Source organism: Miscanthus floridulus, chromosome 2 (assembly GCF_019320115.1).
Source record: "Miscanthus floridulus cultivar M001 chromosome 2, ASM1932011v1, whole genome shotgun sequence".
Classification (NCBI taxonomy): domain Eukaryota; kingdom Viridiplantae; phylum Streptophyta; class Magnoliopsida; order Poales; family Poaceae; genus Miscanthus; species Miscanthus floridulus.
Window position 1 is genome coordinate 175,774,937 of NC_089581.1, and position 18,065 is coordinate 175,793,001.

At 45.3% G+C, this 18,065-nt stretch overlaps 1 protein-coding gene across 1 annotated transcript; it reads left to right on the top strand.

The window, feature by feature from the left end:
• The first annotated feature begins 11,365 nt into the window (after nucleotides 1-11,365).
• On the top strand, nucleotides 11,366-17,428 carry LOC136540782 (COP9 signalosome complex subunit 1-like). Its single transcript, XM_066532802.1, has 6 exons — nucleotides 11,366-11,864; nucleotides 12,783-13,103; nucleotides 13,753-13,869; nucleotides 13,960-14,045; nucleotides 16,803-17,037; nucleotides 17,111-17,428. The coding sequence occupies exons 1-6, from the start codon at nucleotides 11,475-11,477 to the stop codon at nucleotides 17,291-17,293; spliced, it is 1,332 nt and encodes a 443-aa protein (XP_066388899.1). The 5' UTR covers nucleotides 11,366-11,474; the 3' UTR covers nucleotides 17,294-17,428.
• The last annotated feature ends 637 nt before the right edge of the window (nucleotides 17,429-18,065 follow it).

The window sequence follows — 18,065 nt, forward strand, 5'->3', positions numbered from 1 at the left end:
TTGCAGATTCGCAGCCAGCCATGGTGCAGGCGCCAGCGCTAGTGAGCCTGGGACTGATCTTGATGCTAAACTTTCTTCTGTGATCTCCACTTGGCCTGATGAATCCATGGCTTCTAATCCAATCTCTGGCTGCCAATTGGTAACAAAAGATGTGGCAGCATGGAATCTGCGAGCAATGGAGCCAATCAGTTCCTACAAAAGTTTATGTATTGAGGTGCTACGTTGATGTGGCCTAGGGTACCTATGATGAGGGTTCGAGTTAGCCAGTTAGGAGATTAAGGGTAGGATATGTTACAAAAATTCTGTGCGGGGGATTATAGGCTAGATGTTTTGCTTTTTTATGAGAATGTCTAGTCTATATTTCCTACTAAAATTCCAAATTGCAATCCCCTCCGCCAAATGCTCCCATGGATTTGTTTTTAAAAGAATGCTCCCATGGAGAAAGAAACTCTGCACATAATAAGAGCATGAAAGCTATAATGGACTCAGCGACGGTCACACCAAGCGCCTGCCCAGACATCCACGGTGGCAAAAATACAGGAACCGCTGACTATGCCCACACCAGAGCCAGCGTTGTGTAATGCAGAACGACTTTGCAAAGCTATAGGAAACCATGATATTTGAAATGCCAGACTCGAATAAATTTCAACTGGTTCAAATAGATATACGTAACTTGGCACTCAGCCATGTCTTGAAGACAAGTAGCGATATAATTTGTAGTTAATAGGTATTGACACATTAGCTAAATTACTTTTTAAAATGTTGATCACAAAGCATAACAAACCTGGTCTGAGATGAATGCTCCGTACTGCCCAAAATCTAGATTTAGGTTCCAATGGCCAAAAAAATTATGGCATTACAGTTATGCTACTGGATAAATTTTATGGTAGTGGTAGCTCTAGGACATCCGGACGAACGTGTGCATCCGGAGGCCCGCCACATGGGCCCATGTCAGCCCGAACGTCGCCCGTGCCTCCTGACCCCACATGGAAACCGCTCGCGTCCCCTCTACTTCCCCCGCCCGGGTGCCTGCTACGGCAGGTGGGGTCCCAGCAGCAACATCCGATCTGTAAGGAAAATAGATCCTAGACCCATTTACTTTGGATTTTGGTGTTTGATGACCAATACAACTAAATTGGACTAATAAATTTATAAGTGATTGTTTTGTAGTTCAATAGGATGCAAGACGTGACTTGAACAAAGACGACGTGATGATCCGATGATCAACACCTCAAGCAAGACCTTAGGAGCACAAGAGAAGACCCAAGATATCAAGCAAAGTCCAAGCATGAAGATAGGAAGCAAGCCGCACGTAAGATCATGAAGAAACGAGCTCACAAAAGCGACCGGACGCCAGAAGAAAGTGACCGGACGCTCCGATCAGTGGCTCGGCAACAGCAGGCGTCAGCAGCAGCGACCGGACGCTGAACAAATGAATCGACCGGACGCACCGATGGCACTATTTATTAGTCCGGCAACACACTCAGCAAGTGACCGGACGCTGGCGGCAAACCGACCAGACGCAGGACAACAGCGTCCGATCGAGTATAGAGAGGTTCCAGAGCAGCGAACTTGCGACCGGACGCGTCCGGTGGCATGTGACCGGACGCTGGCAGCGTCCGATCAGTTGTTCGTGGCTCTAACGGTTGGGACGATCGGACGCGTCCGATCAGGACGACTCCAGCGTCCGGTTAGTAGCAGAAAAGCGGGACTTCGTCCCCAACAGCTACTTTCTCAGTGGGGCTTATAAATACAACCTCCAACCGGCCATTTGAGTAGTTGGAGCTAAAGAAACATACCAAGGGTGTTGATACACCATTTTATTGATCTCCACTTGTATAGTGCTTAGTGTTTTATTAGGTGATTAACGTAGATGCTTTGCGAAGTGCTTAGGTTGATTAGACCACCACTTATGCGCTTGCTCTAGGTTTAGGCCTAGTGTTTAGTGAGGTTTGCATACCTCTTACCACTCGGTGCTTGCGCGCACCATTGTTGTACATCGGAAGGGGCTTGTAGTCTTGCGAGATCACACCAACCGTGTTTGTGGTGTGGCCGTCACCGTGTACCGGATGGAACAAGGCCTACGACGTTTCGGCCGGAAGCTTGATAGTGAAGACGGCGGGGATCATCCGGGAGAGGCTTGCTGGAAGGCACGTCGGAGACTCACTTGCGCGTGGGGAAGGCCCGAGGCTATCCACGGAGTTACCCGACCGGGAGCTTGGCCCTTGTAAGGGATTCCTTGCGAGGGGCTCCAACGAGGACTAGGGAGAAGCTTGAGCGCTTCTCGATACCTCGGTAAAAATATCGGAGTCGTCGACGAGAGTTTGCATATCTCTACCTTGCTCTTTAGCTTCCGCATTTACATTGATTGTATTACTCCTTTTGCGGTAGAGATAGCAACACACTAGCAAAATCGTAGTTTTACATTTAGATAGTTTATCTTTTATATAGGTTTTACTAGGTTTAGAAAAAGAAGCCATAGTTTTGGAGTTAGATAATTAAGTTGCCTAATTCACCTCTCTCTTAGGCGTCACGGTCCCTTCACGATCTATTTTTGAAACATTCAGATGAAATATTTGTAAATATACGTCTAAAGACAAATAAAACACTTAAAGCTTGCGTCTGAAACACTTGCAAAAACAACTAAAAACACTTGCAACATCTAGATAAATACACTTGCAACATGCATTTAAAAAAACAAATGAAACATCTAGAACAAATGCTTGCAACATACGTGTATAACCATTGCAACATATAAAAACATCCCGATCTACTTTTGCAACATCCATATAAAACACTTGCAACATACATCTAAAATATCTAAAAACACTCGAAACATACACTTGCAATATTCGCTTCCAAGCGCAACATCTGCTTGCTGCTTGGAAGAATGGAGGCTCGGTGTAGGGCCGGCCTCGCATACCAGTAGCATGCCGGAGGCGGCACCAGCAACGGCGATGTGCCGGCAGATATCTGCCCCAGTGAACACGTGTAGGAGATAGAGGGTGAAAGCTCTAGTTTGGTTTTGGTGAATTAATAAAACCCTAAGTGCTAACCTAGTTTATCAAGTGATCATGAGATAGGTAGCACATTTCAAGTGGTGAAGCAAATGAAGATCATAGCATGACGATGATGATGCCATGGCGATGATCAAGTGCTTGGACTTGGAAAGAAGAAAGAGAAAAACAAAAAGCTCAAGGCAAAGGTATAAACCATAGGAGCTATTTTGTTTTGGTGATCAAGACACTTAGATAGTGTAATCACATTTAGGTTTGATAGCCGTACTATTACGAGGGGTGAAACTCGTATCAAAATGCGGTTATCAAAGTGCCACTAGATGCTCTAACTCATTGCATATGCATCTAGGATCTAGTAGAATGCTAACACCCTTGAAAATGTTTGTGAAAATATGCTAACACATGTGCACAAGGTGATACACTTGGTGGTTGGCACATTTGAGCAAGGGTGAAGAAGTTAGAGGTGAAAATAAGTTAGTCTTGCTGGTCACTAAGTGACTGGACGCTGGTCTCAGAGGGACCGGTGCGTCCGGTCAAGTGTGGCAGCAAAGACGCTGACGTCGGTCATACGACCGGACGCTAGGTCTTGGACTGATCGGACGCTGAGGTCCAGCGTCCGATCAGCCCGCGTTGTGCTCAGTGAAGGGGTACAACGACTCTATTTCGTGGGGGCTTCTATTTAAGGCCCATGGCCAGTTGAAGCTCACACCTTTGGCCATTTTCATTGACATAGCAACCTTGTAAGCTTAGCCAAAGCCCTCCCACTCATCTCCATCATTAATTCATCATCTTGGTGAGGTTGGGAGAGAATCCAAGTGCATTGCTTGAGTGATTGCATCTAGAGGCACTTGGAGTTTGTGTTTCGCTGCGGATTTCGCTTATTACTCTTGGTGGTTGCCGCCACCTAGACGACTTGGAGCAGCGAGGATCGTTGAGCGGAGAGTGGTGATTGTCTCCGGCTCCGATCATGGTGATTGTGAGGGGTTCTTGACCTTTCCCCGGCGGAGAGCCAAAAGGTACTCTAGTGGATTGCTCGTGGCTTGTGTGATCATCATCTTATGTTGGTTGTGCAGCACCCTATTGAGGGTTTGGTGTGTGATGCCAATTAGCGCGTGAACCTCCAAGTGAGTGAATCGCCACAATGAGGAGTAGCTTGTCGGCAAGCAAGTGAACCTCGGTAAAAATCATTGTGTTCATCATTTGATTCCGAGGTGATTGGTCTTTATTGTTATTCATCCTTGTGATTGATTGGTTCCTTCATCTACATGGTGGTATAACCTTCTTGATCACTCTCTTTACATTACCACAAACTAGTTGTCAAGCTTTTTAGTGTAGCTAGTTGTGAGAGCTTGCTTGGTTGGTTGGTGTGACTCTTTAGTTAGCCTTTGAGAGCACACTAACATAGGGTAGTGTCATAGCTATTATGTGAATAGATACTATCTAAACTAGAATTGTGGTAGGTGACTTGCATTTTGAGTAGGCTAGCGCAACACTTGTTTCGCCTCATAATTGTCTAACCATTTTGTTAAGTGTTGTTGTAGAAATTTTTATTAGGCTATTCACCCCATCCTCTAGCCATTAGGACATTTTAGAGGGAGGCGAGGCAGACACGGAGGTAGCGTGGCTGGCTACGTGGAGGGTCACCAGGGACGGCTCACCACGGTTCATGTCCTATGGCCGCGACGAGCAGGAAAAAGGGGCGGCAGCAAGATTTGCTTGGCGAGTGTAACACCCCTGGTGTTAGTCTTGCATAATTGCACTTGCATTTCAGGAACATGGGCATCATTCATCCATTCATGAGCTTATAACACACGAAACATGTAATCGAAACATTGCAACATACTCTATATTTCATGAAGTGTTGTTTTAGGAAATGAATAGTGTGCAACACCCAAGTGCAACATGTGCAACTCGTTGTAGTGGAACCTAGATAGTTAGAACTATGCAACAAGATCATGAAACATGTGAAACATGGCCTTGAAACAAATATAACATTTGTATTGTTTTTCATCGTTTCAGTGCATTCTGTGCTTGATTCTTGCGTGACCAATGTGTGGTATGGCTAAATATATTTTTAAACACCTTAGCTATGCTTAGAAAGTCATTAGGAACAATGTTCATGTTGACCATTTTGACTAATTAAGTTTTCAAATAGTGGTTGACTTGTTTTGACTCCTGGACTCTTTAGTTTGACTGTTTAAAAAGTATAACTTAGAGTCTATGCATGTCTGAGCAACCTAAAACAAAGTTGTAGCAAACTTTATAAGGAACAAACTTTGTTTAGAAACCAAGTTATGAAAATGTGCACAACATGATCAAAAAGGGCCCACAAGCCAGAATTTGGGTTGGGTTCAACACTTAGAAATTTTCTAAGTACAAAACTCCATTTTTCAGTTTCATGAACACGACTTTGGCATGAATTTACTCTCTATCCTTTGCGAATTAGCTTAAGATTTCTATAGAACAATTGTAGCCCTAACATAGCTTTGCAACTTTCATGTATACGATTTGCACTGATTCGCCACGATTTGGGAGATCTAGCGCTATCAAGTAACGCTGTCAGTCAACTCGTTGTTTCAACTGATTGCTGAAATTTTGAACTCGGCACAGTGCCGACCGGTGACAGCTCCTATCCGCCGCGTGGCTGCCACGCGCCATGGCCGGCCTGATGCCGTTGCTCGCTGGCGAACGCTTGAAGGCCGCGCCCGCCTACCAACGCACTCGCACTCGCTCTCTATTTCTTTCTCTCGCGTGCGCTGGAGCCACCGAGAAAAGCCACCGCCGTGACATTGCTCCGCCGAGCCCGAGAACCCTCACCATTGCCTCACTTCTCACTCCGGCTAGCCCGCGACTCCATCATCATCATCTGGAGCTCGTCCATCTCGCCACTGAGCAGGAGAGTCAAGGTAGGCGCTGTTTTTCTTCTTCCCCGCAGCGGAGCACCATTTCCGCCGGCGTCGGAGTTGTGCTCGCCGTGGACAACCACCACCGGAGCCCTCTCCCTCCTTCCTCTCCCTTCCCTCGGTTTCCCTGAGTAACCTTGATGCTCACGCCAAGCTCTGATCGGACCGCCATGGCCGGAGTTGGCCGGCGCACCTCGCGCAGCGCCGCCGTGATCGCCATTGTCGCCGGCGACCTCCTCCGCTGTAGCTAGGGGGTCCATTTTCTACTTCCATCGGTGCGGGACAACCTGCTGTGCACGCTGGTGCCACCCCTTTCGTCGGACTCCTCGCCGTCGTCGAGCGGTGGCCGGTCAACCGACCTCCCCTGTCTCCGGTCGGCTGACCAGTGGGGCCGGTTGACCCGCTGGGACCCGCTTGTCTGTCTCCCAGTAGCAGTCTTGGGTGCAGATCTGGGTGCGCATAGCAGTTTAGGATCCAACTGATTTTCGTTTATTAAAAAAAAGATTTTTCAGATTTTTGTTAAAGACTTTGGAAAATGTTTGAGTACTCAAATTTGCTCCAAATTTGTTGAAACAAATTTTGCTAGGTTCCTTATCACCAGATCTACTAGGGAAAATTATTGCATGCCATTTTTGAAATACTTTTCTGTGGAACTTTATTTAATCATGAATATTGCTGATAACTTGAAAAATATGTAGAAAAATCTATAGGATTCAGAAAAATATGATTCCAAGTTTGTTAATCTTCTAGTGTCATGTACTTCTTAGGAAAAATATGTTTCATGCATGTGTTGTGGGAAAATTTTGAGGTGTAGTTCAAATACCTTTTATTGCTGAATTCTGTTATTTTTGTTAGAGAGCAAACTTTGTATAAAACATGCATGTGATAATTTTTGTACAGTCATTATATGCTATTAAGAACCTAGGAAAAAGACTAATTCTGTTGTTTGACACTTTTCATAGTACAAAGTAATTTCATGCTCATTTTTATGCTATAGCTTGTCATTTTTGTGTAGGATAGTTTACTTATCCAAATGCCATGAAATTTTTATGGTAGTCTGTTTAGGGTAGTAGTATGCTACTATAATTTTCTCAGATTTTTAGGAACATCAGAAATATATGTTGCTATTCAAACCTATTATTAATTAGAGTTTAAGCAAGTGTTGCTTTAAGTGTGATTAGGAAATTAGTAAAGCTTTGGTGTATCTTTGAAGCATTTCATAAGGTATGTTAACTTAACATATTAGTAGTAGAAGAGAATGCAGTAGATGACATGTGCTTGTAGTATAGTTCTTGGATGATGTTGACTACCTTGCATTTCAACATATCCATTACATTCATCTCCTTCGATGCACCGTTTGCATAATCACTTACGCGCATTGCATCATACAGGATCGCAAACCGAGAACCCAGTCGTCATACCCGAGGAGCTCGAGGAGCAGCTCGAGGTGCAACAGCAGAAAGTGCCAGAAGTCGACGAGGAGGACATTGAGGAACTTCCGGAGTGCCCCGATCACCGTTCGAGCTCCTTCGAGAGAGGCAAGCCCCGGAGCATTTTCTCCCGGTTTGCAATTATTTAATTAAATACTTTACTTTAAATTGATGCATTACGTTCAGGAGTTGTTTGCAACCGTTGCTGCATTATACCTTGCTTACCTTTGTTATACTATATCCTTGTTACCCTGGTATCCGCAGTCGAGTCAATGCTTAGCTGGCTTAGACCGGTAGAAGTCGGGTGATTTCCTGTCACCTGCGAGCTATAGGTGGTTACCTGGATCTGCTTGGATGACTATGAAGTCATGGTATAACTAAGTGTTAAATGAAGTTGAGACCGGACGGAGACTTGCAGAGTTTTGGACTGTAGTGTTTCCGTCTGTGTTGATTAAGGACCGACCGTTGTTGGGCCTCGAGTCATGTTGAACGCATGCCTTACATTTAGCTGGCCGGATAAAGTACCTTCCGACCGCGAAGCTGGGAGATTTTTCGGGCCGAGTAGATTGCCCGCAACGCACTGTACCGGAGCAGGTGTGGTAGGACACGGGGGCGGGATGATAAGACCAAAGTGCAGTCGGTCGGCCCCCGGGTACATGTGGTTCCTGGCAAACTCGAGATTCCTGGAAAGTTGACTCGGTGATCAATATCTCACTTTAGCGGGTGAGTGAGGTTTGTGTAAGGAATAAATCACCAGCTGGTTAGGAATCGATTCGAATCGCCATCGCTCCTGGATAGTGAGCACTTGACTTGAGTTACTTCATCGTAGTAAATGTTATGGAACACTTGGACAGTTATAGTGAATATGACAGTATGGAAGTTGCTTAATGATCATTGGTTATCATTATCTGCTTAATCACATGTTTACTCTAGTATAGGTGCAAATCTAGTTGACAGGTTAATAATAATTAGCTTGGCAATAATGCTTTTAGAAAGGTTCTTGAAATGCTAAAAATGCTTCTTTCTGCAAATGAGTCAGCTACCCTACTATAAAGCCCTTCATAATCCTTGGTGTCAATTATTTTCGGTTATGTCGGGTAAGTCTGGCTGAGTACCTTCTCGTACTCAGGGTTTTATTCCCACTTGTTGCAGATGGGCAGATGTACTATGGCTACTGTATCAACTGCCTTTATCTTGCGATGGGTGATGCTTAGGACCATGGGCATGGTCATTCCTTACGTCTCATCTAATGCTTTTGTTGGAGATGATCATCCGCTGGCACTGTATTTAAACTCCGCGTGAGTGTGTGTGTGGGTTGAACAGATGACTTCCGCTACTTTTATTCGAACTGGTTTGTAATAACTATGTTTAAACTCTGATGTATCTGAGACCGCGAACTTTTATGTAATATGTGATGGTGACCACTAAACTTACTACGATCATGGCTGGGACACGAGTTGGTTTGAAATCCTTCGTGATTTCACGGACTACCGGGTTATACGAGCTTAAGTTGGATAAATCGTTTGCTCTAGTGGATGATTTTCTCACTTAATTTCGTATAATTGGTCGGTTCCGTCACAGCGAGCATGCATAGGGGGAACTATGAGCCTGAGGCGGCGTTGGTGGAGCTGGGAGTGCGGCGCGAGAGGGCCAGAAGGAAGAGAGCAGCGACGACCGGGGAGCTCTAGGCTCGGTCGGCCCTATACGCGTGCACGAGCAGCAACTAGAGAGGGAGAGAGAGCGGCTCGACGAGAAAATAGGGGCTAGCGCCGCATCTAGATCCAGTCGGGCAGTTTCTCGTTCTCCCCTATTTATTTGTGAGGTCCACCAGAATAGGAGCGCGCGAGAGAGAGGGGAGTAGTCATATTGAGCTCTGTAGCTAAGGAAGCCGCGTCCGGAGAGATGGACACCCTGAGAAGAGCATTACCATAAATTTTAAGGTAAAAATCCCATAATAGCCCAATAGGTTATTTCCTTGAAAAGCAAATGGTTAAGAATGGTGGTTGCACATACCGTTGTACATCATTGTTGGTGTAGTGGTGTGTAGATTGCTGCATAGAGTACTGCCAACTTATGTTTTCAATTCTAGTGCATTCCTGCAATGTTAAGAAAGTTGTAGTGATATCGTCAAACAATAATTGTTCAAGGGTCTTGAGGGATTCAATGCCAATTTTGAGACCCCTGCCATATTGTAAAGGCTGACAAAGAAAAACTTCGTCAGGTTTGGCATAGCTCCTTTTATCTCTACTCGCTTCAGATTAGGCAGATCTCTAAGATAAAGGGTCTTCAACTTGATAAACCGCCCAGTACAAAAGACTAATTCATTCCCAATTTCCCATTGCATGTTTTGTATAGAAACACTTGAGTCAGATTTGGGAACGTAGAGAGGGATTCCAATGGGCTTTCACTCAACCGGGACCAATCTAGATGCAATACAAAAACATATTTTGCAGTCTTTTGATGAGAGGAGATTCTAGAATACCTATTGGTGATTTCCCAGTCAAAAATAGTTCCTGGAGTTTAAGTGTTGGATGTTCCCAACTAGCCAAGTCAAGCACAAATTATGTAAAGATTTACAAAGCTGTTCACAGTAGACCATTTTCATCTTCCATATCCTTATGCTTCTCAGCTGCCTCAAATCAGCTAACCGACAGAGAGTGCCCTCTTGTGCTTCAATGCCATGCAGCAATTGTAATTCTATTAGATTGCCTAGTCCTCTAGGGATGGACACACCATTATGACTCTGGAACTCCCCCATAATGGATTAGTTACCTTTTCACCAAACGAGTGCCTTAGCTTCTTCAAACCTGCAATCCCTTGAGGTAGTTCCTTTATGTTTGATCTAGAAAGATCTAGTGTAAGCAAGTTCAAGAGCTTCCTGATACAGTTTGGAACCACCTTTGAATCACGCAAACCCAAATAACGAAGATTGAAGGGTTCTCCGATAGATTCTGGAACCCATGATAGGAATGCTGGCTTTGTATTGCCAAATGAAATGATGGATCGAAGGTGTTTATAATAGATGAAGGAAATGAAGTTTCTTCTGGGAACTGATATACAGCTGGTCGCCTTACATCATTTTCAATATAATGATGATATTTATCTTCCATGCATGCAACACCAAAACATTCCTTCTTGCACAAATCAACCCCAGCTCACGAATAGTGTCAGTGTCATCCACTAGGAAAAATTTGGTCCTGCCAAATGAGTTTCTTTCAAGCTTCAACAAGTTAAGAACAGAGAAATATATGTAGAAATCATACAGACTAACAGACACTGAGACACATGACTGACATATTAAAAGAACAGATAGAGAAAGAGAGTTCATTCTAGGCGACACAACAAAGCAGTCGTAGCACAAGAATTGCAACCAGCCAAACGCCAACACCAGTGCAGAGCGGGGCCTTGTTGGCTTATCTTATGAGCCGTACTGTTTGAACAGGGCCACAATCTCAAGGCGTTTACAGCTGCTGCTCAAGTATAAGCCAACGAGACTACAACGACTCTACACTACACCCCGGTGCCACTCCTCTTTTCGCTTCTTGCGTGGCTCCTCCGGCCTCTCCCTCGCCCCTGCGCCTGCATCGCGGTGGAAGGCGTGGAGCTCGGCGGTGGCCTTGGCTGCAGAGACCATCAACGCGTCGGCTTCAGCGGGTAGTCCCGATGCCTCCAAGGCGGCGAAGGCGGCGATTATCCGTGCCGTCTTGCCTAGGTCTTCCGGCTTCCAAGACACCACGACTCACCACCTCGCCGCTCACCGCCCTCATCGCCGCCGCCGCCGCTCCACTTCGCTCATTCTCGACAAGGTAGGTCCACGTTTCGAATCAACACACTTCTCAAACAGAACAAACTGTCTACTTTCTGACCCATTAGGCCAGTTTGTTAGTGGGCCCAAAACTCTTGAAATATTCAATATGGGCCTCTGTTCGTATCAGGCCTACTTCCTTAATTAAACAAGCCCACGGGGATTTTACCCATCTTACCCATACCAATCGTATAATTGCAATCCACGGCCTCCTCGCCTCCCTCCCTTCTCGGCGTCCCTCTCGCCCCTCTCCATCTGCTCCCACTCCGCCTCGTCTAGGGTTTTGCTCCAAACCCTAGCCCCCCGAATCTCCGGCTCCATGGACGTCGAGGGCGAGGTCCCCGCTGCCGCGGCGGCGGCGGTGATGAATGGCCTGGGCGGCGCGGAGGAGGCCTCTGCGGCGCCGGTCTCGGCCGAGCAGCTGGACGTGGAGGCGTACGCGGCGCAGTACTCGGGCCGGACCCGCCTCGCGCGCCTCCTCTTCATCGCGGACCGGTGCGGTGTGGAGGCGATGCAGCTCGAGGCGCTGCGGATGGCGTACGACGAGATCAAGCGCGGGGAGGACGTGCAGCTCCACCGCGACGTCGCCGCCAAGATCGGCGGCCGCCTCGGCCCGCGCTTCGGCCTCGACCAGGCGTGGGTCGACACCGTCACCCGCCGCGCCGATCAGCGCAAGGAGAAGCTCGAGAACGAGCTCAATGGATACAGGGTGCGGAAACCCTACCCCTTTACCTTTCCTCGGAGTACCTGCTGTGTAATGGCATGGTATTTACTTGTTTGTGACTGTGGTTGATTTACTTGCCTTGTAGTTACGGTAATAACTTACTGTGTGCTTAGTGTAGTTTACTGACCATTGGGCTAATGCCGGTGAATTCGTTCGCTTAGTCCTATATAGTCCTAAGCACTGAAGATTATAGGTCACATTTCTTGTATGTTTGTGCTTTGCTAACTTGTGATTAAAATACATTTTGTGACTATATTTATTATTGGACATATATAAAACAATTCATTTATCGTGTCCCATATATGAAACTAGTTGTGATTTCTGTTTTGTGTTTTCTTTTGTGGCCTTAAATGGGTGTATATCTCCTATTCTAAGGTGACACGTGCTTATCACGAAAATGTCCTTTATGTTTACTCTCGATTAAATCTGAAACGGACCCCTAGCGTCTCGTTTAGTGACTGGGCGACCAATAAAACTCTGGACACATCTAGGCGGTGCATGTAGGCGTGAGGCAGTGCTTAAGCAGTGCAGAAACGCGAAAAAGGGGTGGCATGGCTGGCTTGGTGGGCTATCTGTGACCGCACGGGCTGGCGGGCAGCAAAAAAGCATGCGGAAGAGCCAGGGAAAAGGGAAACATGACGTGTGGGGATCAAAATTACAAGTCCCTTTGCAAGAATTGGAATCAGAATTGCCTGAATGTGTTACAATGTCTTCTGAGATTGAAGATGGGAATCTAATCTGAGTCATACGTGTTGCTAGGAAAAAAAATAAAATTAAAACAAATAAAAAAGTACAAACGCTTAATCACGTTTAATCTACCTAGCGCCTAGTGCCTAGCGCCTTGCGTCTTTTGGAACCTTGATACTCTCTAACCTCCAATCTACATTGATTCTCTTACTGCAGACTAACCTGATCAAAGAGAGCATCAGAATGGGCTACAATGACATTGGTGATTTCTTCTATGCCCATGGCCAACTTTCGGATGCCTTCAAAAGCTACATCAGGACTCGGGACTATTGCACCACTTCCAAACATATAGTTCAGATGTGCATGAATGTGATTCTGGTTAGCATTGAGCTGGGGCAATATGCACATGTTTCAAACTATGTCAGCAAAGCAGAGCAAACCCCAGACTCTCTGGATCCTATCATTGTCGCAAAGCTGAAGGCAGCTGCAGGATTAGCCAACTTGGAAACAAAGAAATACAAACTTGCTGCTCGTAAGGTTAGTCATCAATTCCTCATCTCCACAAAAGAAAACTTTAACTTTCAAGTCCATTTTGTGCTTCAAGAACTCCAGCATCGACTGATCATGACATATTTGTTTATCTTGATACTTGTGTGGTTCTATGTTACTTGTGTGGTTGTTATGTTTGCTCGCAGTACCCTAGTTATAAGTTATCAAAATAAGGTCATGATTGATCTAACCCTTTCCATGGAGCTTCCGACATGAAGCTGGGTGATTTGTTCTATTCGATTTTGTAGGAATTAAACACTTCATACGATGTAAGATAATTTTTAGTATTTCTTCAATGACTCTGCCGGTAGCTGGAGTTGTGTTTACTTTTAAGTTAAAATATGGTTAGACATAACGATGTTTTCCAACACTTGTAGTCAGTGGCGGAGCTTGGACCTATATCTAGCAGAGGCCAATCATTAAAGAACAAGGCTAATCTTAAATTTTCTTTTGTCAAGCCAAATGGTTGGAACTAATGTAGTTTAAGTTCAGGGGTGGCCATGGCCCTGCCACTGCTTGTAATCCTATCACATCTGGATAGATATCCCATTTTCAGATATAATGGAATGTCACTCTCTAGTTCTCTTTTGTTGTCTACCATGTAGGGCTTCTTACCAAATTATGTTTTCCCCTCTAGTTTGTTGAGACAGGAATTGAACTAGGAAACAACTACTCTGAAGTCATAGCTCCTCAAGATGTGGCGGTCTATGGTGCACTTTGTGCACTTGCTTCTTTTGACCGTTCAGACCTGAAGGTTTGCCATTTCAGTACTTATTTGTCTAGCCGAACATGTTCCATTTATGCTGCTGTTCTCAAAATGTGATTGCTTGCACATTTTTCCTAGAGCAAAGTCATCGACAATATCAACTTCCGTAACTTTCTGGAGCTGGTGCCTGAAGTAAGGGAGCTGGTTAATGATTTTTATGCAAGGTATGATGCTATCAGAATAGCCTTGTGTATCATTGACAATCTCTATCTTATCAGGGTTGTTGATTCTTGCATTTATCTTGTGGTAAACAGTGCAGCCATGTATGTTCTGTTAAAATAATTACTCGTAGTGCATTTTAGATATGTTTCTATTTCAATCCTTTATAGCAGAATAAATCCCATCTTGGTTCTTTTCTTTAATTGCAGAAACCAGTATTAACATTTGGCTATTCAGAAATATCTTAGTTCTATTACATTTTTGGGAAAACGGTGTTTTTGCCCCTGTCCAGAAGTTCAATTGTGATTTTACCCTTATTTTTTTAACTTTGTGATTTTACCCCTGTTATTTTGAAACGAAGGACCAGTTTGCCCCTGGTTTGGATGTCCATTATCTAGAGGCTGATTAAACGATTTAAAAAAAAATAAAACACATAAAATCAGATGCGAAATGACTGAAATGCCCTTATCACAGTTATCCCATCCGCCCCGTGTCCACCGGTGCCTATTGGGCAGGGCGCGCGACATCGACGGGGGAGGCACGACCGGCAGGCGCTGCGGTGGGTGCGGCGGCCGCGACGGGGGCGCGGCTGGGCGGGCGCTGCGGCCGTGCGAGCTCGCGGCGCTGCGGGTGCCGTTGGGCGGGCGTCGCGGCATGGCCGGCGAGCGTGCTGCGTGGCGGGTGCGCAGGCGCGTAGCTGGGCGGGCACGGCAAGGCAGGCGCTGTGGTGGGTGCGGCGGCCGCGTCGGGGGCGTGGCTGGGCGGGCGCTGCGGCCGTGCGAGCTGGCGGCGCGGCGCGGCGGGTGCCGCTGGGCGGGCGTCGCGGCATGGCCGGCGGTGCGCAGGCGCGCAGCTAGGCGGACGTCGCGGCATCGGCAACGTGCGTGCAGCCGGGCGGGCGGTCGAGCGGCCGCTTGCAAGGAGGGCGCCGTGGTCTTGTGCGGGGTTGGAACAACCAGCAGGGTGTTCTCCGGAATTGGCAAGTAGCACAGGCTGCAGGCAAGGTGTTCGCCGCAGTGCAACAATGGACTTGACTTGCTGATTTGGTTTGTTATTTTGCTCCTAACTTTTTTGGTATCATAGTCAGGACAGGACTACTATAGACACCCAACATGTGATTTGTGAATAATTTTTCCAATATTAAATCTGAATTAACAGATAAGTGTCGCGGAAATGCGTATGTTGCGTTGGATTTGCGGTCATACAAGAAGGGATCGAGTTCGGAACGATGATATACGTGATAGATTAGGGGTAGCACCAATTGAAGAAAAGCTTGTCCAACACTGGTTGAGATGGTTTGGACATGTCCAACGGAGACCTCCAGAGGCACCGGTGCGTAGTGGAATCCTAAGCCAGGAGAGTAACGTGAAGAGAGGCAGAGGAAGACCGAAGTTGACTTGGGTAGAGGCAATAAAAGGAGACTTGAAAGGATGGAATATACCCAAAGACTTAGCCTTAGATAGGAGTGCTTGGAAGATAGCTATTCACGTGCCTGAACCTTGATTGCTTCTGCTGGGTTTTAACTCTAGCCTACCCCAACTTGTTTGGAACTTAAAGATTTTGTTGTTGTTGTTGTATTAAATCTGAATTAACCAAATATAATAACCATTTTTTTTTCAAAATACAGTATATGTGTCTTATTCCAAGTTAGGGGTAAAATCACAAATAGCCCTAAAAACCAGGGGCAAAATCACAAGGGCATATTTGTCCGTTGGTACAAAAGTTAACACCATTAGGGGAGGATGACGGAATAGGGGCAAAGTTGTGCTTCGTTTTGAATAAGCAGGGGCAAATTCACAAGGTTAAAAAAACAGGGGTAAAATCACAATATCGATATAAAATAGGGGTATGGATGCAAGAGCCCCTACATTTTTTTATCTCCTTTTTAGTGAACAATGGCAAATTAAAACCAGTGAAAACTAAACTGCCTAGTTGTTTCCATAAGATGAGAGCACCACTGAATTTCATTATCTAAGCAACTGGCATTCTGCCTCATCATGTTTCTCTACCTTTCCTGTACATAACTATTCTCTCTGCACAGAAAGGACTGCAGAATATATATGGGTAGTATTTTATTGATATTCTACTGCAGAAAATTCTTTTCCCCATCTGTATAATATATTTAGTATAGATTGATTGATCTAAATAGTAGTAAGCGAATGGGAGGCCACCACACCTTGTAGCAGTATAGGTGCATGCAGCTTTCGAAGCGCCCAACAATTACTATATATGAATAACCATGAATTGAAAAGCGCTCAAGTATTATTTCATATGAGAACATATTGCTAGAAATTGAGTTACTACTAGTTTGAAGTTGCACTTGCAAAAGGTTGAAAGGAATTTATCTGACCTGAGGAAGCAACTTGATTGGTTCATCTGGGGGGAATAAACAATTTTTTTCTTGGTCTGCTACTGTGACCTTCTGTAGAACTTCTAGAGTTACCAGATTTGCCTGCTAAACTGGAACATTGAATTATGTGTTTGTATTGTTAATTTAGAGCTGTAGACCTTCTATACCTTCATTATCATCCATTAGCAAGTTAATCAATACTGCAATTTAGACTGAGACTCTTGGTTTTGGGTGGCCATCTCAAATATTATGGATCATGTAACCTTATTGTAGTTAGCATTTATATCATTTCTAAAGCCGTGTGTTGAGCCTTATGCAACCGGCCATTTCTTGCTGCCTTGTTTTACTGTATTTTGTTTGAAGTTCCTTTTTTTCTGTTACCTATTTAACAATGGAAATTGCCATATTCCAGTCGCTATGGATCTTGCTTGGGCCATCTTGAGAAGCTAAAGCCTAACCTGCTCCTGGATGTCCATTTGCACGAGCATGTAGAGACTCTTTATATGGATATTCGCCACAAAGCGATCATACAGTACACACTTCCTTTTATATCTGTTGATCTCAACACGATGGCAACTGCCTTTAAGACTTCTGTCACCATGCTGGAGAAGGAGCTGGCCGCATTGATTACTGAGAACAAAATACAGGTAAATCTCAGAAGTTGCTCATTCTGAAATTTGTGTGCATTTTGTGCGTTGCTTATAACTGAAACCTTTGCAGGCCCGGATAGACTCCCACAACAAGATCCTCTACGCTAGACATGCTGACCAGAGAAATGCCACTTTCCAACGTGTCCTTCAAACGGGCAATGACTTTGAGAGAGATGTCAAGTCCATGCTTCTGCGGGCCAACCTCCTCAAGCATGATTACATTCAGAAGACGAGTGGATCAAGGAAGATGTAACTCGCGAGCATTGCTTCTAGACAAGGCTTCCTGCCTGCCGCCCTTTTTTTTTGGAAGAATTGTTCTGGATGTAAAAGGTGCATGCATGGCCTCGTGGAGGTGGCCGAAGATTGTCTAAATGCCTCTCCCTCTCCATTTTGGTGTCTGAATCTGAAAGTTCTTGTTTTTTTTTTTTTTTTTTGCCTCTCATCTTAAGTACAGCGGTTGAATCTGCTTGGATATAGACATACATGCACACCTCACACACACGGTATACGAATAAACCTATAATTATACCTAGACAACGAACTATATGAATAAACCTATAATTATACCTAGACAACGAACGTAGCTGAGAGATACTTGAAAATCATCGGACTCCGAGTGTGGTGGGTATGTCACTTGACCATTGTGGTAGGTCTGCGTGAGAGGCACTTGAAATTATTATTGGTGTGGCATGTTTGCGCGAGAGGAACTTGAAATTACTATTAGGGGGGAATTACTATTAGGGGTAAATCCGGTGACAGCCTAGAAATTCGCAGCCCCGAGGGCTCGAACTTCGGCCGGCAAGGTCCCAAGCCTTGCCACCCGAGCTACGCTCGATTCTCCTAAAAGTTCTTGTTGAGGTAATGGATGGTTGAGCATCTGGAGATGTGATGATCTGTCATGCTCATTTTGTGGGCAAGATTTAGTTTTGAACTCTTAAATGCAATTCGCAGCCACGAGGGCTCGAACTTCGGCCGGCAAGGTCCCAAGCCTTGCCACCCGAGCTACGCTCGATTCTCCTAAAAGT

Bases quoted from the DNA above. Each gene is read 5' to 3' on its own strand.
- LOC136540782 (XM_066532802.1), top strand. From the start codon at position 11,475: ATGGACGTCGAGGGCGAGGTCCCCGCTGCCGCGGCGGCGGCGGTGATG. The intron at 13,870-13,959 runs GTTTGCCATTTC...CATTTTTCCTAG, and splicing joins TTGACCGTTCAGACCTGAAG to AGCAAAGTCATCGACAATAT. The intron at 14,046-16,802 runs GTATGATGCTAT...GCCATATTCCAG, and splicing joins GTTAATGATTTTTATGCAAG to TCGCTATGGATCTTGCTTGG.